The 23,416-nt window shown below is 70.4% G+C and overlaps 1 protein-coding gene across 1 annotated transcript; it reads right to left on the bottom strand.

Moving 5' to 3' along the window:
- Positions 1 to 403: 403 nt before the first annotated feature.
- EBF4 (EBF family member 4) lies at positions 404 to 21,854 on the bottom strand. The gene is made up of 18 exons (XM_059818004.1): positions 21,591 to 21,854; positions 20,577 to 20,692; positions 14,455 to 14,611; positions 14,146 to 14,209; positions 14,025 to 14,080; positions 13,280 to 13,353; positions 12,348 to 12,416; positions 7,328 to 7,409; positions 6,291 to 6,408; positions 5,071 to 5,204; positions 4,865 to 4,991; positions 3,653 to 3,741; positions 3,010 to 3,075; positions 2,443 to 2,620; positions 2,182 to 2,364; positions 988 to 1,191; positions 598 to 673; positions 404 to 475 (listed from the first exon to the last, which is right to left on the bottom strand). Exons 1-17 carry the CDS (start codon positions 21,852 to 21,854, stop codon positions 603 to 605), a joined length of 2,052 nt encoding a protein of 683 aa, XP_059673987.1. The 3' UTR covers positions 404 to 475; positions 598 to 602.
- Positions 21,855 to 23,416: the final 1,562 nt, after the last annotated feature.

Here is a 23,416-nt window from a genome sequence, read left to right on the forward strand (position 1 = left end):
TCTCCCCATCCTGCCCCAGAGCATCCATCCTGCCCCGGAGCATCCATCCCTCCCGCCCTGGAGCATCCTGCCCGCGGCTTCCGCTGCCCCACACCCCCGCAGGTCTCTCGGCATCTTTCTGAGGCTAAACCCAGAGCGTTTGGGTCATTCTCGGGGGCTCCCCCCAAGACCCCTCTCTGGCCCCAGGAGGGGCCGCCCGCTGAGCCGAGCCACGCCGAGCCACGCTGGTGCTGGCCCTGGCCAGGGTCGCTCCCCTGCGAGGGGGCTGAGCTCCACGGGGCTGGGCTGGGGCGGCCGCAGGGCAGTGGGGTGGTGGGTCCCGCAGCCCTGTGCGCCCCGATCCCCAGGGGAGCCCCTGGGAGCGGGTCGGAGGGGCCGGCACTGCTGGGCTGTGAGGCCGCGCTCGGTCCCGGTCCATGTCGCGGCTCCGGCACCATCCCGACTCATGTGGGCGGCATGAGGTGGCCGGGCACGGCTGCAAGGGAAGGTGAGGGGTGGGCACGCCGGGGCGGGGGGTCCCTGCCCTCCTTGGCCCTGCTCCCCCTGCCCGTCCCAGCGGGATGGGGGATTCCAGGGCTGCCACATCCCAGGACCTACTGTGCTTAGGAATAGGCCAGTCCCTGGAGCGGCCGCGCAGGCGTGTGGAACTTGTCCGAGTCCTCGAAAGCCGGATCTGGGCGGTGGGAGGGAGGGAAAGAAGGGGTGAGCCAAGGCGGGGGGGAGCGGTGGGCACGGGGGGACAGGGACGAGGGTGGCACGGTGCACCCATCCCTGCGGTGCAGCGCCAGCCATGCCCTGGCTGCAGGGGTGCAGGCAGGGGTGCAGGCAGCCTGCGGGAAGGGATCTGCAAGGCTGCAGGCATGCACCCTGCTTGGGCAGGGTGCATGCAGCAGGGTGCCGCCGGGACCCCCGTCCGTGGGGCGAGGGTGAGACCGGGGTGGGCTGGGGTGGGCAGGGAGCTGCGGGCAGTGCCCGCACCGGGCTCACCTTGCAGGCTGCTGCCGCTGGTGCTGGCGCAGGCGGGCGGCGGGGAGGTCTGCGGCCGCACCACGGGGGCGAAGGCGCTTTTCTGCTTCACCGCCGAGATCATGTTGACGGGGGAGAAGGAGAAGACCCCGCTGGGGGTGGAGGCGTTGGTGCCCGACGGGAGGGTGATGGAGGAGGCGCCGAGCGGGGGGCTGGCGGGCATGACTGTGGGGAGAGACCCACTCAGGCCGGGCAGAGCTGGGGACGGGGCATCGCTCCCCGTGCGGGATGCCAGCACACCCCGGTGACACCACGGGGGACCCAGCTTGCAAGGGCCGGGGCTGGGGCCGGTACTGCCTCAGCTCAGGTCGCTGTGTTCCCATTCCCCCTTGCCCTCGCAGCCAGCTTTGGGGACGCCTCGGGGCTGGTGCATAGCTTTGGGGACACCCTGGGGCTGCTGCATGGCTTTGGGGACACCCTAGGGCTGGTGCATAGCTTTGGGGATGCCTCGGGGCTGAGGCACAGCTTTGGGGACTCCCTGGGACTGGTGCATGGTGTTGGGGACACCCCAGGGCTGGTGCACAGTGTTGGGGACACCCTAGGGCTGGTGCACAGATTTGGGGACACCCCAGGGCTGGTGCAGAGCTTTGGGGACACCCTAGGGCTGGTGCATAGCTTTGGGGATGCCTCGGGGCTGAGGCACAGCTTTGGGGACTCCCTGGGACTGGTGCATGGTGTTGGGGACACCCCAGGGCTGGTGCATGGCTTTGGGGACACCCTAGGGCTGGTGCACAGTGTTGGGGACACCCCAGGGCTGATGCGTGGCTTTGGGGACACCCCGGGACTGGTGCACAGTGTTGGGGACACTCCAGGGCTGATGCGTGGCTTTGGGGACACCCCAGGACTGGTGCACAGTGTTGGGGACACCCCAGGGCTGATGTGTGGCTTTGGGGACACCCTAGGGCTGGTGCACGGCTTTGGGGACACCCTAGGGCTGGTGCATGGCTTTGGGGACACCCTGGGGCTGGTGCATGGCTTTGGGGATGCCTCGGGGCTGAGGCACAGCTTTGGGGACTCCCTGGGACTGGTGCATGGTGTTGGGGACCCCCCAGGGCTGGTGCGTGGCTTTGGGGACACCCCGGGACTGGTGCACGGTGTTGGGGACGCCCCGGGGCTGGTGCATGGCTTTGGGGACGCCCTGGGGCACCGACTCACTGGCGTAGGGGGAGTTGGCGGTGGATCCGTTGAGGAAGCTGGGGGAGCCGGGCACCCCCAGGCCGGCCATGGTGCCGCCGCCGTAGCCGTTGATGCCGGCGGCACCGCTGTAGCTGCTCTGCTGCGGCGTGGAGCTGGGCACGTAGCCCCGCGGCGAGACGCTGCCCGTGTTTCGGGAGTAGCCTGCAGGCGAGAGGGGCCGGGGGTGGCACGGGACGGGCAGGGACCCCCTCCCGCTGCCCGGCGCGGCCCCCGGCCCACCTTGCTCGGTGCCCTGTGGCGAGTCGCCGATGTTGACGGCCAACTGGCTGCCGAAGGAGTTCACCCCCATCATGCCGGCGGGGCCGTGAGTGCCGGCCAGCGAGGAGAGCTGGCCGGGGTTGCGGGGGACGCTGTACAGCGCCTCGGCGATGTCCGCCGCTCGCTTCAGGATGATGTCCTGGCAGGGGGGGACACATGGGGATGGCGTCACCCCGCGGCACGCGGAGCCTGGAGTGACCCCATGGGCAGCAGTGGGGCAGGGGGGGTCGGGACCCCCCAGCTCGTGCTGCCGGCCGGGAAGAATGTGGGAACAAAGGCAGCTTTGGAGGCGGCTCCCCTTCCCCTGCAGGTGGGGGGCTCGGGGGGGCCCCACAGCGCTGACTCAGCGCCCGAGGAATCCTGATGTGAAGCAGATGTGGGGCCGGGAGCCCGGGGCCGGCTCCTGCGTCCCCGCTTCAGTGCCGCGGACTCGGGGTGCACACCCTGCCGAGCGGGCAGGGCGGGGGGCCGGGGGCCGGAGGGTGGGACGAGCCGGGGGGTCCCGGCGGGACGGGGGTGCCGCGGTACCTGGTTGCTGTGCGGCATCCCGTAGAGAGCCTCCACCAGGTCGGCCGCCCGCTTCAGCAGCACCTCCTGGGCAGGGAGCGGGATGGGGCTCAGGGGGGGCCAGCACCCCGGCCCCAGCCCCATCCGCACACGGGGGACACTGCAGGCACCCTGCCCCACCCTGTCCCCACGCCGGCACCTCCCCGAGCTGCCGTGCGATGCCCACAGCCCCAGCGCTGCCCAGCACCCCACAGCGGACCCATGGGGCTGAGACCCAGTGGGGGCCTGTTGCATCCCGCCATGGCCCTCCCTGTGTTCCCCCATGCCCCCTCCCGCCGCGTCCCCCCATGGCCCTCCCTGCCCTGGGCTCTGCTGGGGATGGGGGGGCGAAGAGCACGGACCCCCACATACAGCGGGAGCTGGGGGTCGGGCACAGAGGGCAGCCCATGGGCTGTACCCAGCGCTGGGGGGCACAGGGGCTCTGCGTGTCCCCCCCCGACCCTTGATCCCCTGGCACTGCCAGGGAAGACCCCTGGGTCTGGGTGAGGCAGTGCTCAGCACCCATGGGAGATGGTGTGCCCCTGCCTGCACCCATGGGTGTCAGCAGGCATGGCATAGAGCACGGCACAGCACCCGTGCCAAACCCTGGGCAGGGGGTCCCTACCTTGGGGAGGCGCTCGGGGTCCCCGGGGTGCCGAGGGATGACCTTCTGCAGCCGCTGGAACCCGTAGTCGATGGTGGGCTCGTTCAGCGCTGCCGAGAGAGAGGGGCTCAGCGGCTGCTGCGCGCGGGACTGCCCCGGCCCCCCCTGCCCAACCCCACGGGGGAAACTGAGGCACAGACCGTGGGGCACAGGGCTGAGCCGGGGCATAGTGCGGGGGGGAACCCCACCTCCAGCAGGGACACCCCAGCTGTCCCCCCTGTCCCCCACCCGTGCCAGCAGCCCCTGCGCCCCTTCCTCTCCTACCCCCCTGTGCAGCAGCCGCAGCGCCCAGCCCTGCTGCGGGGGTCCCGAGGGGACGGGACGGTGCCGGAGTAGGGCAGGAGCCAGGGTGACATGCAGCACGGCACGGAGCCGGCGTGAGGACAGACTGCCCGAGCCAGTGGCCACATGGCAGGGTGGCCACCATGGTGGGACCGATCCTCTGCCGCACCGTGGACGCTGCCCTGCGTGCACCCCATGTGTGCGTGATCCCCTGTCCGCACCCCACACAGCTGCAGGGCCCCTGGGGTCGCTGTCTGGGGGTTTCAATAGTCTTTTGCAACAACCCTCACCCTGATCCCACCCCTACCCCTGTCCCTGCCGGCATCCCCTAGTCACCCCTACCCCCTGCCCCTAACCCTATCCTGCCCCCTAACCCAACCCTGTCCTGCCCCTAACCCTGCCCTACCCCAAACCCTTGCCCTTCGCCCATCCCCTCGCACCCTGCCCATCCCCTCGCCCTACCCCTGCAGCAGAGTCGCTGCGGGGGGCCCCCGGTTGCTGTGGGGGGGTCCCCGGTCGGGGCAGGGCTGTGCCCAGGGGCTGGCAGCAGGCACAGGGATCCCCTGGGCACTGTCCTGGGGGCTGTGTCCCCTTCCCTGGGGTTCTGTGCCCCTTCCCAGGGGTTCTGCGCCCCTTCCTGGGGGTTCTGCGCCCCTTCCCTGGGGTTCTGCATCCCCTTCCCGGGGGTTCTGCGCCCCTTCCCGGGGGTCTGCACCCCTTCCCTGGGGTTCTGCATCCCCTTCCCGGGGGTTCTGCGCCCCTTCCCAGGGGTTCTGCGCCCCTTCCTGGGGGTTCTGCGCCCCTTCCCTGGGGTTCTGCATCCCCTTCCCGGGGGTTCTGCACCCCCTTCCAGGGGGTCTGCGCCCCTTCCCGGGGGTCTGCGCCCCTCACCGGTGTAGACGAAGCGTCCCGGGGCGCCCTTGCAGAACTGCTTGGACTTGTAGGAGAGCGTCACCTCCACCACGCCGGGGATGTGCCGTGGGGGGGTCTGCACCCGGATGGCGTGAGGTGTGATGAGCTGCGGGGCGAGACAGTGCTCAGGCCGCGGCCGAGGGGATCGTGCCAGCCCCCCGACCCACCTCCCCGCACCCCCCTACCTCACTCCACACCAGCATGGTGCCGAAGACGACCTGCAGCCCGTCGAAGAAGTTGTCGCCGATGACGATGACGGTGGCACCTCCGGTGGTCCAGCCCTCGCTGGGGCTGATGGCTTTGATGCAGGGGGTGGCTGCTTCGGGCGGGGGGGGAGAGACAGGGCAGCAGTGAGTGTGGGGGCGCGCGGGGCGGGAGCGGGGGACGCCGGGGTCGGGGCCGGGGGCGCGAGGCTGGGGGAGAGAAGGCAGAGAGGGAGAGCAGAGGCAGAGAGTGAGAACCAGGCAGCGGCGAGGGGTGGGGGGACAGACATGGGCCGCCACGGACGCACGGACACGGACAGATGCCAGGCGGGAGCAGGGGATGGAGGGGATGGTGGGGCTGGCACTGTGGGACGGATGGGGGACAAGGCCATGGGGGACAGATGGGGAGTGGGGAGGGGATGGGGATGGTGGGGGAGAGCGCGTGCAGGGGACGGATGGGGGATGGAGGGTGCGTTGGTGCATGCACAGGACAGACGGACAGGGAGCAAACAGGTCAGATGGGCGGAGAGGGCACGTATGCATTGGACAGAGGGACACAGACAGATGTGGCGGAGGCAGGGACGGACAGAGCGGTGGCCGGACAGAGCGCACCCGGGAGGGCAGGACAGCTGCACGCGTGGGACGGACGGACGGAGGGACAAAGGGACAGACAGAAAACGCAGGTGCACGGCAGGTGGATGGAGAGGCCGTGTGTGTGTGCTGGGCGGACGGACAGACGTACAAGGCATAAATATGGGGCTGGGTGCCCACCTCCAGGGCTGCCCGGGGTGCCACTGCACCCGGCAGGGAGGTGCCGGGGCCGGGGCAGCTGCAGCCTCCGAGCGGTGTGGGGCAGAGCTGGGCACAGGCACGTCCCCCTCGGGGGTCCCGGCATGGCGACACGGTCTCTGGGGCTGCCCTGGCAGCGTGGGGCACGCATGGCCGTGGGGCTGCCCTGGCACTGTGGGGCATGCATGGCCATAGGGCTGCCCTGGCACTGTGGGGCATGCATGGCCGTGGGGCTGGCGCCGGCACAGCCAGGGCAGGGGGTGCCACAGTCGGAGCAGCACCCACCGGCATGGATGTGCGTCTGCCCCTCTGCACGGCCATGCACACGTGCCGGGGCACGGCACACACATGTGCGTGGGCACGTGCTCTGTGTGCGTGTGCGTGGGCACGCCGGGCACCCGGCAGGGACTCACCTTCGGAGGGGTCGAGGCGCCGTGCCCGCCGCCCGTGCTTGGAGTTGTTGTGGACAAACATGTTGTCGGACACGGCCAGGACGTGGCCGTCCACGTTCACCGTCGTCGACACCACCACCTGCGGGAGAGCCAGCTCAGGGCCACCGTCCCCCCGTGCCACCCCTGGGGTACGTCACCCCACGGTGGGGTCCTTGTCCCCCTGCTCGTCTCTAGTGTTCCCCTGCACCCCTGAGCATCCCGGGACTGTCACGGGTATCCTCCAGACCCTCCGTGCCTTGGTGGTGACATGCGTGTGGCCATGCACGCCTGCCTGTGCACACATGCGCACGTGCCAAGGGGTGCACGTCTATGCGCATGCGGGAGCACTTGTGTGCACACGTGCACGCGTGTGCGTGCATACCTACGTGTGCCGGCACGCGTGTACCCCCATAACCGTGCAGCACCCAGCGCCGCAGGACCCCAGCACCGGCCCTGGCACTGCCGCGGCATCAGCACCGGCCCGTCACCGTGTCACCGGCCAGGGGGACCCCGGACCCCAGGGGACACCCCACCCCATCCCCTGCATGCCCCCCGCTGCACCCCATTCCCCCCTCCTCTCGCGTGGACTTGGCTGCTCTCCCGGAGCTGCTTGGCGCTATGCAAATTGGATAGGTCGTTAATCATGTAAAAATGTCACAATTATCATATCTTTACGAGAGGCCCTAATGAAGGCGCCCGTGCTGGGTGGGGGACGGGCCGGACCCCCCCTCTGCTCCGCTCCCCAACCTCCAGCTGCTGTGGGGAGAGCTGGGCTGTGGGCAGGGGGACATGGGGGGGGGCATGTGGGGCTGCAGGGGGGTTCAAGGGGAATTGGGGTTTGCAAAGGGGTCGAGGGGAATTAGGGACTCGATTCCCCGAATGGGGAATCGAGTCCCTAATTCCCCTCGACCCCTTTGGGAAAATAGATGAGGTCTCCAACGCCGTCCCCTCCCGCAGCCCCGGAGTGTGGGGCAGGGTTTGGGGGGGGGGTGTATGTGTGTGTGTGTCCCAGTGCTCACCTGGAAGCGCCGCATATCCCGGGGGTTCCCAGCGTTCTTCAGGCAGTTTTGGTTGCATTTGAGGAAAAACTTGAGGAAAAACCTGGGATGGATGGAAAGAACCCAGAGGTCAATGCCGGCAAACCCGGGGGGGGCTCACAGGGACCCCACGATGTCTCCCCCCCAACCCCATCCCGTGGTTCCCGGCGCTGGAGCAAAGCAGGGGTGAGTGTTCCCACTGTCCTGGTGTCCCCAAATGGAGGCAGCACCCTGCATGTCACACCATGCACCGGAGACATGCATGGGTGCTCCCCGCCATGCGCGGTGTCCCGTGCACCCCCCCCCATGACACACACGCGTGCACAGCCAAAAACATGCACACACACATGTGTGCACCTGCACACCCAGGCTTGCACGCTGCCGTGCAAACGCGGGCACTGTGCGGCTGCGGGGACCCCAGGATGTCCCATGGGACCCCCCGGCTGTGCTGGGTGCTGCCTCTCCCTGCCCACGGGGGTCTGGCAGGTGCCGGGCACCATTCCCAGCGGAAGGTGGACGGGCAGGAGGGAGAGCTGCTCCCGCCACGTCCCGGCCTGATGAAATATTCAGGCTGCTTGTCCACGGCCCCGTAAGCAGCCTCGGCCCCTCCATAATTAATGGGCAGCGGCGGCACTCACGCTAGGGACTGGGATGGGGGGAGAGCGCGTGGGGATCACGGTGCACACGGGTGGGAGCATGGCCACATGTGTGAGAGCACGGACCCACACCTGGGGGCACGGCCAGATGTGGTCCCCAGGATCCCCCACCCTGGGGTGACCCTGGGTGGGGTCCCCCTGCGCAGACCTGGGTGCACACCGGGACTCCCACCCCGTGCGGTTTTGGGCACCGAGGTGAGACCCGCTGTCCCCGTCCCTAGCCGTGGGCCACCACACGGTCCACGGCCAAAGACACGCACAGCCACGGGCACCCGGCGTGGCCACACACGTTCACGGGCAGCCGGCACGCACACGTGGCACACACACATATTTACTCTGCACCATGCCCGGCCATCACGCCGTGCCAGCTCACTCTGCCATGGCAGCTCACCACGCTGTGCCAGCTCACTGCACCGGCCCCGATTGCTGCACAGTGCCAGGTCACTGCCGTGCCAAGTCACCGCACCACGGTAAGTCCCCGAGCTGTGCCAGGTCACCGCACCGCGCCAGGCTACGGCACCGCGCCAGCTCACTGCACCGCGCCAGGGCACTCTGCCACGCACGGCCACCATGCCATGACAGGTCACTGTGCCGTGCCAGGTCACTGTGCCATGCCAGGCCAGCGTGTCCCTCTGTGCCATCTCTCTCCTTTGGTGCGGCACGGGACGGCTGATCTCCCGTCCCCCTCGATGACGGGTGTGGGCTCTGCCCTGCGCATGCAGGCAGCACTTCGGCAGGGCCTGGGCACTGCATGGGGCTGGTGCATCCCAGCGTGCCGTCCTGCCCCCCATCCCAGCGTGCCATCCTGTCCCCCATCCCAGTGTGCCATCCCACCCCATCCCAGTGTGCCGTCCTGTCCCATCCCAGTATGCCATCCTGTCCCCTCATCCCAGTGTCCCATCCTGCCCCATCCCAGTGTGCCATCCTGCCCCATCCCATCGTGCCATCCCACCCCATCCCAGCATGCCATCCTGTTCCATCCCAGTGTGCCATCCCGCCCCATCCCAGTGTGCCATCCTGCCCCCCATCCCGGTGTCCCATCCCGCCCCATCCCAGTGTGCCGTCCTGCCCCCCATCCCGGTGTCCCATCCCACCCCATCCCAGTGTGCCATCCTGCCCCATCCCAGTGTGCCATCCTGCCCCATCCTGACTTGGCAGCCTGGCCTGGCATCTCATCTGAGCATCGGATCCTGACACCTTACCCCAACATCCCGGTGCAGCACCCCACCTTGGTATTGCGCCCCAGCACCCCACCCCAGCACCCTGCCCCAGACCCCCGCCTCGCCCCCCCGGCCCCCTCCCCGAGGGCTGCAGCGGGGCTGGGGAGGGATGGGGGGCAGGAGGGGGAGGCAGGCGCCCAGCGGGAAGGTTCCCACAGCCCCGTTAGCTGCTGGTGGAGACTGGAGGGACGATGGGACCCCCGGGATATGGGGCACCCGGGGACGTGGGCACCCCTGGGCCCCCCTCAGATGCAGGCGCAGGGACGGGAGCAGTGGGTGCAGCCTCCCTGGCCCCAAACCCTCTCCAGCCCCATCCCTGGGGGCATGGGGGGCACAAGCCGGGGGGCACACAGCCCCTGGGGCCCCCCCAGAGGACTCTGGACACCTTGTGGGACCCCTTAGCAGAGAGGGCACCCCCAGACCGTGCCCGCCCCCCCCGGGGCTCCTGCCCTTGACCAGTGCCGGGGCAGAGGGGCTCCCACACCGGCACTGCCGGGACGTTGCCCACGGGGGACGGTTTTCCCGGGCAAGGGCAGGAAGAGGGGGACCCCCCCGTGTCCCCCCGTCACCCGCTGCCTGGCAGGTGGTAATCAGGGGAAGGAAGGAGCTGGAAAACGGCAGGAAAACACATACCCCCCCCCCGCCAGGAGATTGACAGGGGCAGCGTGGGGCTGGGGGTGACCCCCCCCGGCCCCCCCAACCACCCCCAGGCCCCCAGCCCCGCCTCTGCGCTGCTGGGGGGGGGATAATCCTGAACCCCAGGTTGGCCTCGTCCCCCCCGAGCGGCAGCCGCGCATATGGGCCCGGGAGTTAAAAATACAGGCGCTGTGCATGCATTAGCATCCCTAATGCACAGCGCTCCCCATTTAATATGCAAATTCCCGGCGCTGCTGCCGAACACCTTCTGTTCCGAGCGCATAAATTTGAATTTGCAATTAGAATAATCTTGTATAATTAATGAAAAGCGTCAATTTTAGCTCCTAAGTAATTTGATTAACATGTTGATAGGGCACTTATCTGGCTCTCTAAACCAGTGGGGCTGGGCGTCGGGCTGGGGAGCGGGGCTGGGGGGGGCCGGGGGGAGCGGGCGGCGGGCTGGGGACCCACCTGGCCCCGGGTGACCCCCGAGGGCCCTGGGGATGGAGGGGGGCACCGGGGAAGCCTCCCCGGCACAGAAGAGGGATGGGGCTGGGGATGCCAACAGCCTGGGGCTGTCACCTCTGTGGGGCACAGCCCCGAGGGGTCCCTGGGGAGAGTGGGGCTGGGGTGGGCTCGGGGGACACTTGCCCTGGGGGGGGGATCACCCCCCACCCCACAGGCACCCAGGGCTCAGCCCCAGCCTCCAGCACAGGGGGGGTCACAGGGCACCTGCGCACCCCAAAAGCACCAGCATGGGGTGCAGCACCCAGGACACCCGTGGGGCGAGGAGGCTGCAGGGATGGGGGGACGCTGTCACCGGGTGGTTTGTCTTGGCCGGGTCCCCACGGCCGTGACGGGAGTTCTGGGGGCCGCGACCCGCACAGCTGGCCGGGGCACAGCTGGCCAGGGCGGTGGGGGGGTGGCACAGCTGGCTGGCGCTGGCAGGGCGGGGGGAGGCCGGGGGTCAGGGACCTGCCGCAGTGGGGCCGGTGTCACGCCATGGGGGGCGGCTGGGGACAGGGGGTGTGTGAGCTGTGCCACCCGCCGTCCCCAGGGAGCCAGGCACCCTCCAGCGCCCTGGGGACTCGGCGCAGGGGGAAGGCACTCACAGGGACCCCCTCGGGACCAAGGGACCCCACTTGCAGGCAGAGTGAGGCGAGGAGGGGGAACAGCGCCGGCCAGCCCCCCATCCTCCCCGATGTCCCCCCGGCCCCGGTGTCGAGGTGGCCCCTAAACCCCCAGCACCCCCAAAGAGCCTGGGCTTCGCTTGGCGTCACCAGGAAAGTGCCACCGTGCCAGGAGATGCACGAGGATTCCTGCACGGGGACAGAGGGATGGGGACACGACACGCTGGGTGGAGGGACAGAAGGACAGAGGGACAGACGTGTGGGGTCCGGGGATGCTGCGGGACAGAGGGAGGAATGGCTCAAGGGCTGGGGAGAGGGGTGGAGAAGGGAGGGGGAGAGGGAGGGAGGGGGGAAAGGAGGGAGGAAGGAAAGGACAGGTGAAGGGATGGAGGGATGGATGGAGGGATGGATGGAGGGATGGATGGTGGGAGGGGTGGATGGAGGGACGGAGGGATGGATGGCGGTAGGGATGGATGGAGGGATGGATGGAGGGATGGATGGTGGGAGGGATGGTGGGAGGGATGGATGGAGGGACGGAGGGATGGATGGCGGGAGGGATGGATGGAGGGATGGATGGCGGGAGGGATGGATGGAGGGATGGATGGTGGGAGGGATGGATGGAGGGATGGATGGCGGGACGGATGGGGAAGGATGGGGGATGGATGGAAGGAGAGATGGATGGAGGGAAGGACGGGTGGATGGGGGCGGTGGGGTGTGTGCTGTCCAGTGAGGGTGGAGGGACAGGGCTGCAGACAGACAGACAGACGCCCGCCCCAGTGCCAGGAGGCTGCAGTGTCCGTGCACGCACCAGCGAGCGCAGCCAGGCCTTCTGCACCGCCTCGGCACTGTGCCGTGGGTCCCAGCCCGGCACGGAGGACGGGTGCATCCCTCACCGCGGGGCACTTGCCCGGCCCGTACCGTGGGCACACGCCTGGGGACACGGTGCAGCTCCGGGGTGTCCCTGCGGCACGTGGCCCCGGCACGGAAGCGGGGCTGCCACGCGTTCCCCGGCGCTCGCCGAAGTGGCTGGATGCCGCCTGTATTATTTATTTGTTTGATGCGCGTCGGAAGTGCCGCGCTGACGGCAAACGGCGCTTTCCCCATCTGTCACGGCTGTCACCGCAGCCCGGCACGGGGCCAGCAGCCACCGCAGCGAGCCAGACTGGGGGGCACCGCGCGCCCTCCTGGCCCCCCCACGCTGCTCCCCCAGCTCATTAGCACTAACGAGGCAGCGCTCGCACCCGGTCCCCAGCCCGGGGGACTCCCCGTCCCAGCACCCCGGGGGACCCTCCACCGCGGATCCCCTCCCTCGGCCCCAGCGAGGCGCAGGGGGGGCCCCCGCGCCCGGGGTCCCCGGTACCTGTCGATGATGACGGGGTCGGAGGGGGTCTCGTTGCGGTTCCCGCAGCTCTTCTTGTCGCAGCAGCGGCTGGGCACGGCCGGGGAGAGGAGCCGGCGTGAGGGGAGCGGGGGGGCTGGGGCCAGCCCCACACCCCCCAACCCCAGGGGAGAACCCGCCAGACCCCCATTTCCCACCCTTGCCCCCCCCACCATCGCACAGCCCTGTGCTATGGAGTAGGGGGGTCCTGCCCCACGGCGGGACGGAGTGGGGGGCAGAGGCGGAAAAGGGACAGATGCGTACCCCACAAGGTCCCAGGGTGCTGGGCTTTGGGGGGGGACCCCAAGACAGGGACACCGGCCATGTGGTGCCAGGGCATGGGGGGCTGCGGCAGAGAGGGCACCCCTGGGGTACCCCCCTTATCCACCCCACCCCACTGCCCCCCGCCATGGGGCTGGGCTCCGATTTTGGGCTCTCTGGGTCTCGGGGTGCACCCCAGCCCTGAGAAGCGCTTGGTGAGCCAAGGCGGGGGGGTCCAAAGAGGGGGTGCCCTGGGGTCTCTGGAGGGCTCCACGTCACCCATGGGGGACAGGGCAGGGGTGGGCTCGTGCCACCAGCGGCCGACAAACACGGCGGTGCCGGCCCCGGGGAGCAGGGCGAAGAGGGGGGGCCCCGGCCCTGGCATCGTTAGCGCGGCTCCTGGAGATCAATTAGCCGCTCTGGCACGGAGCGCTAATTTGCACAAACACCGAGCGCGAGGGTGGTAAACAAGAGCGGCGCTAATGGGGCACGGGGGACCCCGCGCTGGCAGCCCGCAGCTGGGGCAGGCAGCGCTCGCTGCCCGGCCGCCCAGCCTGGCACCCCTGCTGCCGCCGGACCCCCCCAGACCCCCCACTGGGGTCCCCGCCACCGGGGCCCCCGCCAGGACCCCCACCACTGGGCCCCCCACCTACCTGCACATGATCTCGTGGGTGAGGAGGACCCGGCACATCTCTGGGTTCTTGTCCTGCCCCTCGTAGATGATGGCCTGGTGGGGGGAGAGAGCGCGCAGGGGGGGTGCCACCGCCGGCCGGCACCCTGCCCGTCCCCTGCCACCGCTCCAGCCTGTCCCCGACCCACGGACCCTCCCTGGGTGACGCCAGCCGGGGTGGGGGACCCCGACGGCAGCCGGGGTGGGAGCAGCGGGTGGGAGAGGGGCCGGGCAGGGGGTGTTGGTGGGTGGGTGTGCAACCGTGCACACCTCTGCGTGTGCACGCGTGTGCGCCCGTGCACGCGTGTGGCCCTCTGCATGCATAGCTGCGTGCGCCCACGCTGTGCACAGCTGTACGTGCCCGTGCACACGCTGCTGCATGCACGAGCCAGCGCACAGACGCGCGTTCGTGCACGTGGAGGGGTGTGCAAGTGCAGACGCGCCCACCCCGCACACCTGGGCACGCACGTACGGTTGCGTGGCCTTGCACACCCGCACCCGTGTGCACTTACGGACGTGCCTGCGTCGCACACCCGCTCGTGAACACACGTGCACACACATGCCTGCTCTGCACAGCTGCATGCACCCGCACAGACGTGCCCGCCTGGCACTCCCACGCGTGCACACGCGTGTGCAGACGGCCCTGGGGGCTTGCTGGCCGCTGGGGTTGGGGGCTGCGGTGCCGGGGGTGCTAGCCCCCACCCCAGCCATCCCCCCTCCAGCATTACCTGCTTAGACATGGAGTCGATGAGGCGGACGTAGAGGTCCTGCTCGGTCCGGAGCCCTGCGGCGAGAGGGGAGGGGTCAGCCCTGCCCGCGCCCCCCCAGGCCCCCGGCCCCGGCACCCACCGTTGCTGTACAGCAGCTGGAGCCGGTAGTGGATCCCGTTGTTGGTTTTCTCGCCGTTCTGCTCCTGGGGGGAGGACAGGGGACATCACGGTCCCCTCTCGGTGCAGCCCTCCTTCAGCCCCAGCCTGGCCCAGGGCCACAGAGCTGCTCTGGCAACCCCCCACATGTGCAATGAGTTTGGGAGCGGTCTCAGCCCCCACAGTGCAGGCTCCCGTCCCCCTCCCAGAGCAGGGGGATGGCCGGGCAGAGCGACCCCATCCCCGCCACAACCCCATCCCCACCACAACCCCGTTCCCGGGGGGGTCTCACCCGCTCCTTCTCCACGAAGTCGATGAAGGAGGTGCGCTCGATCTCCACGGGCTGGCCCTGCCGGTCGTACATGGCCAGGACGAAGTGGAAGAAGTTGGATTTCCGCAGGTTGGAGGGGGGCTGCTTCTCGAAGTGGGCTCGGGCCAGACCCACCCCGCTGCCGGCAGGAGGGGGAAGGGGTGAGCACAGGGCGGCTGCTGGGACCCCCAGCACCCCCTCCCCAGGACCCCCAGCATGCCCTCCGTGAGGTCACCCCATCACCCCGGGACAGGCTGGGTGGGAGCTGCCAAACTCGCCCACGGCAAGCAGCGATGCTCCCTGGACCACCTGGGTGCTACGGACTGGGGTGGGGGGGGAGCACCCAGGACCCCCACCCTGCCCCATAGCCAGGATGTGCCCATGCTCAGCGCATCCCCACCACTCACAGGGTTTGTCCTCGGGGGGAGCGACGCTGAAGCCAGCCCTGGTCCCTGGGGAGGGGACAGTCCCCAAGGCAGCCCCGGTCCCCTGGGAGGGGAATCGCCCCCAGAGCGCTGCAGGGGCTCAGCCGCCAGCCCCGCACCCCGCCACGGGTGGGGACATCGGGGTGCACACCCCTGCGTGTGCATCGGCGTGCATGCTCACAGGGACTCGCACACACACACACGCACGCATGCGTACGCATGGGGTGGGTGGGGGAGCCCCAGCAGAGCCAGGGGGAGGTGGGTGTTCAGGGTGGGGGTCACAGCTCGTCGGGCTGGGGGGGGCACCCGGCACCCCTGGGCTTGCCCCTGGCACCAGCTGCTCCGAGGGCCACCGCTGCTGTCCCTGCATGGACACCCAGGGTGACAGGACAGTGACAGCACAGGGGAGGGTGGCAGAGCCATCCCCAGGGACGATGGCTCCAGCACCCACTAGTCCTCGTCCTGGCCACCTTGTCCCCAGCCCGACGTGTGGCCCCTGTCCCCAGCCGCTGTCACCGCCGGTGCTGTGGGAGCCAGCGCGGTGTCGGCGTGGGGGGCCGCAGGAGCCGGAGCAGCCCCAGCGCAGCGCAGCAGCCGGCGAGGCGAGGGGGCCAAGATAAACACGTGGATGTAGAAAGTTCCCCCCCTTTCGTGATTAAAAACACATTGGGCGCAGAGCGAGGCGGGGGGGCAGGTTTGGCTCCCCCCGCGCCGACCTCGGGGGGGGCTTCAGCAGCTGGACCCAGTTCCCACGCTGTCCTGGGGACAGCCCCTGCACCCCACCGGGACCTCACGGACCTTGCAGATCCCCCCCCCGCCCCGGTGTGGGACCCCACAGACCTCCCAGCCCCCCTTCAGCATGTAACAGGACGCCGCAGCCCCCCCAGATCCCACCGTGCCCAGCAGCACCCTGTGGACCCCACTGGCCAGGACCCGCGCAGGGGTCAGCACTGGGGTGCAAGTAAGGGGGGGGACATGCACAAGCGCACAGGGGGGTCCCTGCCTGCTCCTGCACCCCCAGCCCTGCTCCTGGGAGCCCATCTGGGCACACAGTTTGGGGGGCGATGGGCTGGGTGTGATCCCCCCACTGCCAGCCCGAGGGGGTGCCCGCTGCAGGGGTCCCTCTGCCACCACCCCCGGCCACGCTGGGACACGGCCACCACAGGAACGGGGGGCCACACTCAGCCCCCTTCCTGCAGCACCCCGCCGGGGGGGCCATCGAGGAGAGGTGCCCTGGGGTGCGGGGACACAGTGCATGGGTGAGGAGCGGGACCCAGCACCCCACCCCAGCACCCTGCCAGGACAGCACATGGGTGGGGGCCAGGGTGGGGGCACCCCTCCGCCCGCAGCCGGAGGACGGAGTGGGTCCCCAAGCCCTGTCCCCACAGAGCCCCCAGTCCTGTGGGACCCCCTGCTTACACCCCGCTGGGGTGGCTGCCCCAGCCGTGGGGGGGTCCTTCGCTCCTGCACGGCCGAGCCCCCCCACCCCGCTGCACCCAAGGCTGCTCCCACCAGCTGGCGCTGCCCAAGGCCGACCCCTGCACCCAGGGGCACCACCGGCTGTGCAGGGACGTGGGACAAACACAGGGACACCTCCCAGGGTCCCACACAAGCCACAGCCACCAGCGTCTCCTCCAAACACGAGACGAAAACGGGGTTCAGCCCTTTTACCAGCAACCTGCTGCTGCGGCCGGTCCCGGCAGCACCCAGGAGCCCGGGGCAGAGCCAGCACAGAGTGGGGAGAGGACCCCAAGCACCCTCGCCGCCTTCAATGATGCTCCTTGGGCTTTAATTACACCCCGGCATCGCCCTCAGCCCCAGCCCTGAGCCCAGCTGTGGGCACTGGCCAAAGCCAAGTGCGAAGCCCAGACCCCGAAAACCTTGGGGACACTTCGCTTCTCTGGGGACACGTCTCCGTGACGGAGGAAAAAGCTTGTTAAGCTGATCGCTGGGGAGCTGAAATGTCCCCAGCCGGCAAACGCCGGGGCACGCGCCTGGCACGCTCGCCTGGCACATGGGTGCCTATGAGCACGGCCAACACACGTGTCTGGGCACACGTGTGCGGACAGATGTGTGCACGCTCATGTCCCTGAGTACTGCTGACGGCCGTGTCCTGGCACTCCCCATGGGTGCCCCGTGTCCCCTACCCATGGGTCCAACCAGTTCCGACGGCGTTATCCTCAGGGCCCATCCCCATGGCATCTGGCCCTGCAGCACAGGGCGCTGACCCCACTGGGACCCCACAGCCTCACCAGGCCCCCATCCCGGCGTGTCCAGCTGCCACGCCACCCAGCTCCCCAAGGGACAGGGACCCCTGGTGCCACGGGGACCCCACTGTCCCCCGGCAGCACCCCTGTCCCTGCCGCGCTGGAGCCTGGCCACGGGAGTCCCAGCTGATGGGAAGGTGGCACGGTGTCGGTAGGGCGGCTGCAGGGAGCCAGCACCCCCCTGGCCCCCCCATCCCCTTCCTCCCCCCCAAAGCTTCAGCCCTAAAGTGCTGGAGGCGGGGGGGGGGGGAGGCGATGGAGCCACCAGCCCGGCCGGGTAATGGCTGCATCTCCGCTCCCAGCGCTGCCGAGACCCCGGCGCTCGGAGAGCCGAGCCCGGCTGCCATTAATTATTAAAGGCAATCAGAGCATTTCCTAGCAGAGGAGCCCAGCGAACGTCTCTTACAGTAAAGCAGCATCTTCCCTTGGCGGAGCCGCCAGGCACCCGGGGCACCACGCAATTACGTAGCCACGGCTCCCCGGGCGGCTCCGCCAAACAGGGGGGAGAGGGGGGAGCGCTGGATCCCACCCAGGAAGCCGAGACCCCGCGTGGGCTCACCCCACGGCCCCCAGCCCCTCTGTCTTGCCCCGGGACCCTGACCCCCCTGGGGCACGCCTGGGGCAGCCCCTCTGCCCGCGGGGGCTGCAGCTGTGGGTGCCAACTGGCATCGCCCGGGGACCCTGCAGTGGCCACGGGGTCCCACAGGAGCGGGGGGGGGTCTTTGTGGGTGCTGGTGTTTGCAGGGTGGTGGTACGAGCCACCCCAGCCAGGGGTCCGAGAGGGGTGCGGGATGCGGGGTGGAGGCAGGCTGGGTCTGGAGGTGACGAGCACCCCACGAGCACGTCCGCACATCTGGCACTGCTGGCACGTGTGGCACACACCCAGCTGCCGGGCACCACGGTGGGACGGGGAGGAGAGGGGGGCCTGGAGGGCACCGCAGGCTGCCCGGCACCCGGCTCGGCAGGGGCAGGGGTGGGCAGGGGTCCGCGAGCCCCATCCTCGCACACCGGGCGCGTGGCATGCAGGACCCCGTTGGCAGATGGAGACACATGGGCAGCCACCCCCCTGCCACCGGGCAGCATCACCCCGGAGCTGGTGCAGCGGTCCCAGCCCTGTGTGCGTCCCCCCCGTCCCCCCGCGCTGCCGGAGCGGGGGACGGGTGGGAGGGGGCTGGATTTCACCCCCCCTTTCTTGTGGCCCCGCTCTGGGGCAGGGGGAAGTTTCGGGGTGTGTAGCGGGAAGGCCGGCACCTCCCTGCACCCCGGCTTGGACACCGCAGCCCCCCCACCCCGGCATTGCCCCCTCGCTGGGTCCCTGGGGCGGGGTGGGACCCTCGGTCCAGCTGCTCTCCGGGGGCTCCAGGCTGGGCCGCGGTGGTGGCTGTCCCCCCCGGCGGTGGCTGTGCTGGGACGGGGCTGCGGTGGCTTTGCCAGGGTTAGCGGGGGGATCGCTGCAGTTTTTAAGCATCCCAGAATATCTGCAAAGGTGGTGGCTTTCGGGGGGAGCCCGGGGAGCCCTCAGGGCTTCAGCTGTGGGGTGCAGCCCCCGGCACAGTCACGGTCCCCGAGTGAGAGCTGGCAGCGGGGCTGACACCATGGCTGGGGACCCCAAGCTCGGGGATGGTGCGCACAACTGGGTGATCTCGCTCACGGAGCGGGTCGGTGCTGGAAGTGCCGGCGATGTCCTGCTCCGCTGGGGCCCCGTGCAGAGGGAAGCCCCCCCCAGACCCCCAAACCCGCTGTCCCTGGCCAGGCAGAGGGTGTGGGGCACCCCAGGGAGGCAGCGCCCAGGCTGGCCCGGGTCCCCTCGCTCCTCCACACTCTGGGGCACCAGGGCTGAGCCGCGGCATCGCCCGTCACCCCTGGACAAAGCCGCAGCACGGTCCAAGCACAGACCCCGCTTACTGCCCCCCCCGAACCCCACGGCGCACAAAGAGGGGACAGCGGGAGCTGGGGTGCTGGGGGCAGCGGTGAAGGTGTCCCCCAGCCACAGCCGGGACCCCTGCGGGCACAGGGTGGAGAGAGAGCAGGGGTCAGGGTGCACGGAGCCCCCCAGGGAGGGCAGGAGATGGGGAGGGGGCACACGGACCCCCACGGGGGGGGCAGGGGTTGCGGCCAGCCGGAGCACGGCAGGGCATCAGGCTGCGGTGAGCCTGGCAGCGCAGCCTGCCTGAGCGGCTGCAGCAGTCGCTCGCCCCAGCCGATGCCACCAGCCCTGCCCGGCAGAACGGGGATGGCACCGCTGCCAGCCCTGCCCTCGCCCTCGGCGGCTTTTCCCAGCAGAGCCGGGGCTTAGGGTGTGGGCCCCGGCATGGCACGGCACAAGCCCCTCGCAGCTCCGGCAGCGGCCTCTGCCCCGCTGCCAGCCCCCATACACGGCAACAGGCCTGGCATACGTGGGGTGCCAGGGGTCTCAGGATGCCCCAGGTACGTGGGGGTGCCAAAGTCCGGGGGGTGCCCCTGGGATGCCCAAGGAGCCCAGGGCATGTGGGTGGGGTACGAGGTACCCAGCAGGCATGAGGCACCTGGGATACCCAAGACTGCCCAGGGATCCTGGGGTGCTGAGGGTGTGGGGTGCCCGGGGTGCCCAGCTTGCCCAGGGCATGCAGGGCGTCTGGGATGCCCATGGAACCTGGGATGCCCGTTGTGCCTGGGATGCCCACAGCACCTGGGATGCCTGTGGAGCCTGTGGTACCTGGGATGCTCGTGGTGCCCAGGATGCCTGGGATGCCCACAGCGCCCAGGATGCCCGCAGTGCTGGGGATGCCTGCGGAGCCTGGGTTGCTCATGGTGACTGGCATGCCACAGCACCTGGGATGCCCATGGAGCCCGGGATGCCCACGGAGCCCAGCACACCCACAGCACCCGAGATGCCCGTGGAGCCCGGGATACCCATGGAGCTCGGGATGCCCGCAGAGCCCGGGATGCCTGCGGAGCCCAGCACACCCACAGCACCCGGGATGCCCGCAGAGCCCAGCACACCCACAGCACCCGAGATGCCCGTGGAGCCCGGGGTACCCATGGAGCTCGGGTTGCCCGCGGAGCCTGGGATGCCCGCAGAGCCCAGCACACCCACAGCACCCGAGATGCCCATGGAGCCCGGGATACCCATGGACCTCAGGATGCTTGTGGAGCCCGGGATGACTGCAGGGCCCAGCACACCCACAGCACCCGAGATGCCCATGGAGCCCGGGATGCTCGCAGAGCCCAGGATGACTGCAGAGCCCAGCACACCCACAGCACCCGAGATGCCCACGGAGCCCGGGATACCCATGGAGCTCGGGATGCTTGTGGAGCCCGGGATGCCCGCAGAGCCCAGCACACCCACAGCACCCGGGATGCCCGCGGAGCCCGGGATGCGCGCAGTGCCCGGGATGCCCGCAGTGCCCGGGATGCCCGCGGAGCCCCTTACCTCTGCGCCGCCGTGCTGGCGTCCAGGATGCCGGTGCCCTGCAGCCAGCGGACGGAGGGCAGCCCGGCGGTCAGCGGCTCCTCCTTCATGGGCAGCCCCCCCCGGGGCAGCGCCTCCTGCACGGAGAACATGGCAGGGGCTCAGCGGTCGCCCCCAACTTCCCTGCCCCGGGCCCGGCGGCGGAGCTCAGAGCCGGGCAGGTGCCGGGGGCCGCCGTCCCGGCCGCCGGGGAAGCGGCATCTGCGGCGGGTGGCCGGGCGGGAGCGGGGGGAGGCTCGGGGGGAGGCTCGGGGGGAGGCGGGAGGCGGAGGCAGGCGGAGGCAGGGCCGGAGAAGTTGGAGACGGAGGCGACCAGCAGCCAAGTGCGGGGACCGGGAGGGGAAGGGGCGGGGGGCGGCGGGATGGGGAGGGCAGGGGAGGAGTGGAGGGAGGGCTGGAGGGAGGGAGGGCTGGAGGGAGGCAGAGGAGGAGTGGAGGGAGGGATGGAGGAAGGCTTAGAGGACTGGAGGGAGGGATGGAGGGAGGGATGGAGGAAGGCTTGGAGGACCGGAGGGAGGGATGGAGGAAGGCTTAGAGGACCGGAGGGAGGGATGGAGGGAGGCAGAGGAGGAGTGGAGGGAGGGATGGAGGAAGGCTTAGAGGACCGGAGGGAGGGATGGAGGGAGGGATGGAGGGAGGCAGAGGAGGAGTGGAGGGAGGGATGGAGGAAGGCTTAGAGGACCGGAGGGAGGGATGGAGGGAGGCAGAGGAGGAGTGGAGGGAGGGATGGAGGAAGGCTTAGAGGACTGGAGGGAGGGATGGAGGGATGGAGGGAGGCAGAGGAGGAGTGGAGGGAGGGATGGAGGAAGGCTTAGAGGACCGGAGGGAGGGATGGAGGGAGGGATGGAGGGAGGCAGAGGAGGAGTGGAGGGAGGGAGGGAGGGAGGGAGGGGGGAGGAGGCCGGAGAGGGGCGCGGGAGGGGGCAGGCGCGGCCCGGGCTGGGGCGGGGGCGCCCGGCGGCGGGGGCTCGTTACCGGGCGGGCGGCGGCGGCGGCGGCGGCGGGCGCGGCGCGGGGCGGCGGCGGCGGCGGCGGCAGCGGCAGCGGCAGCAGCAGCAGGAGCGGGCGGGCGGGGGGGCCGGGGGGCGCCGGGGGCCCGGGGGGGCCGGCGGGGCCGGGGGGGGCGCCTCCCCCCCGCCGCCGCCCCGCGCCCCGGCCCCGCCGCCCCGCCGCGGCCACCAGCACCATCAGCACCAGCACCCGCCGCCGCGGCCCCGCCGCCCCGCCGGCCCGGGCCATGCCGCCGCCGCCTCCCCGGGGAGGCAGGGCCGGAGCCGCCGGGGGAGGCGGGGGCCGCGGCCGGGCAGGCTGACATCATTCCGGGGAGGAGCGGTCCCTCCCCGCGCCGGCGGAGGGGCTCCGCGGCCAGCGCCGCACCGGCCGCGCCGCGGGAGGGGGCGGCGGGGTCCCCGGGGCCCCCCGGGGGCAGCCGGGCCGGGAGGGACCCCAGAGCCCCTGCGCTCCCTGGGGCGGCCGCCGTGCCTCCCGCCCCGAGGGACCCCGGCAGGCCCGGGGGTTCCCCGGGGAGACCCCGCTGCAGCCCCCCGAGGTGCGTCGGAGAGACCCCAAACGGTCCTGGAGCTGCCCCAGAGCCACCTCACTGTATCCCACTGGACACCCTGCAAAGAGCCCAGGCCGGCCCGGGGGTTCCCCGGGGACACCCCGCTGCAGCCCCCCGAGGTGCGCTGGAGAGACCCCAAACAGTCCTGGAGCTGCCCCAGAGCCACCTCACTGTATCCCACTGGACACCCTGCAAAGAGCCCAGGCCGGCCCCGGGGGTTCCCCGGGGAGACCCCGCTGCAGCCCCCGAGACACCCTGGAGAGACCCCGAACTGGCCTTAGGGACACCCAAGGGAGACCCCAAATGTGCTCTGCACACCAGCCAGAGGGACCCCAATGCCCCCCCTGAGACATCCCAGAGAGACCCCAAGCAGGCCCCAGGGGTACCACAGAGGGCACCCCACCGCGTCCCCCGAGATGCCCTGGAGACATCCCAGGCAGGCCCTGGGGACACCGTGGGGACACCCCAAACGGGCTCTGGAGACAAGCCAGAGGGACGCCAATGCAGATGCCGAGACACCTTGGAGAGCCCCCAAACAGGCCCTGGGGATACCCCGGAGTGACCCCACTGCATCCCCTGAGACACCCTGCAGACCCCCCCCACGTCACAAGGTGCCTCAGAGACACCCCAGATGGGCTCTGGAGATGAGCCAGCGTGACCCCTCTGCACCCCCCGACACCCCAGCGAGGCCTCAGGGCACCCCCCGCAGAGACCCCCCCAAACCCTCCTGAGACCCATGCAGACCCTTGTGCCCTCCTGTGTGCCCAGCGTGCCCCCAATGTGCCCCTGCCTCCCCCGAGGTGCCGCAGTGACCCTGTATGGGTCACCCGAGCCCCCAGGGTCCCCCACACCGACCCCCAGTGAGCCCCTCTGACACCTCGGAGTGACCCCAAAGAGCCACCAAGCACCCCAAAACCCCCAGTGTGACTAACCAGGCCCCTTGAGATGCCCCACACAGGACCCCTGTGCTCCGGGGAGCCAGAGCCCCCAGCCCGGGGGAGGCGAGGGGGGTCCCGGGGGAGCAGAGGCCTCCAGCAGCCGAAGGTGCTGGGAATCCCAAACCACGACCGGCTCCGGCTCTCCCTTACTGCAGGAGGGAAGCCGGCCCCACGGCGGGAGCAGGGGCGTTGGTGTCGGTGCCCGGGCAGCCAGGCTGTGGGCAGAGCCGGTGACGGTGGCACACGGGGACCCCTGGGCAGCCCTTCGCCGCGGGCAGCGTCTCTCGCACACCGCCCTCTCA

The sequence above is a fragment of the Gavia stellata genome, chromosome 5 (genome assembly GCF_030936135.1).
Source record: "Gavia stellata isolate bGavSte3 chromosome 5, bGavSte3.hap2, whole genome shotgun sequence".
Lineage (NCBI taxonomy): Eukaryota > Metazoa > Chordata > Aves > Gaviiformes > Gaviidae > Gavia > Gavia stellata.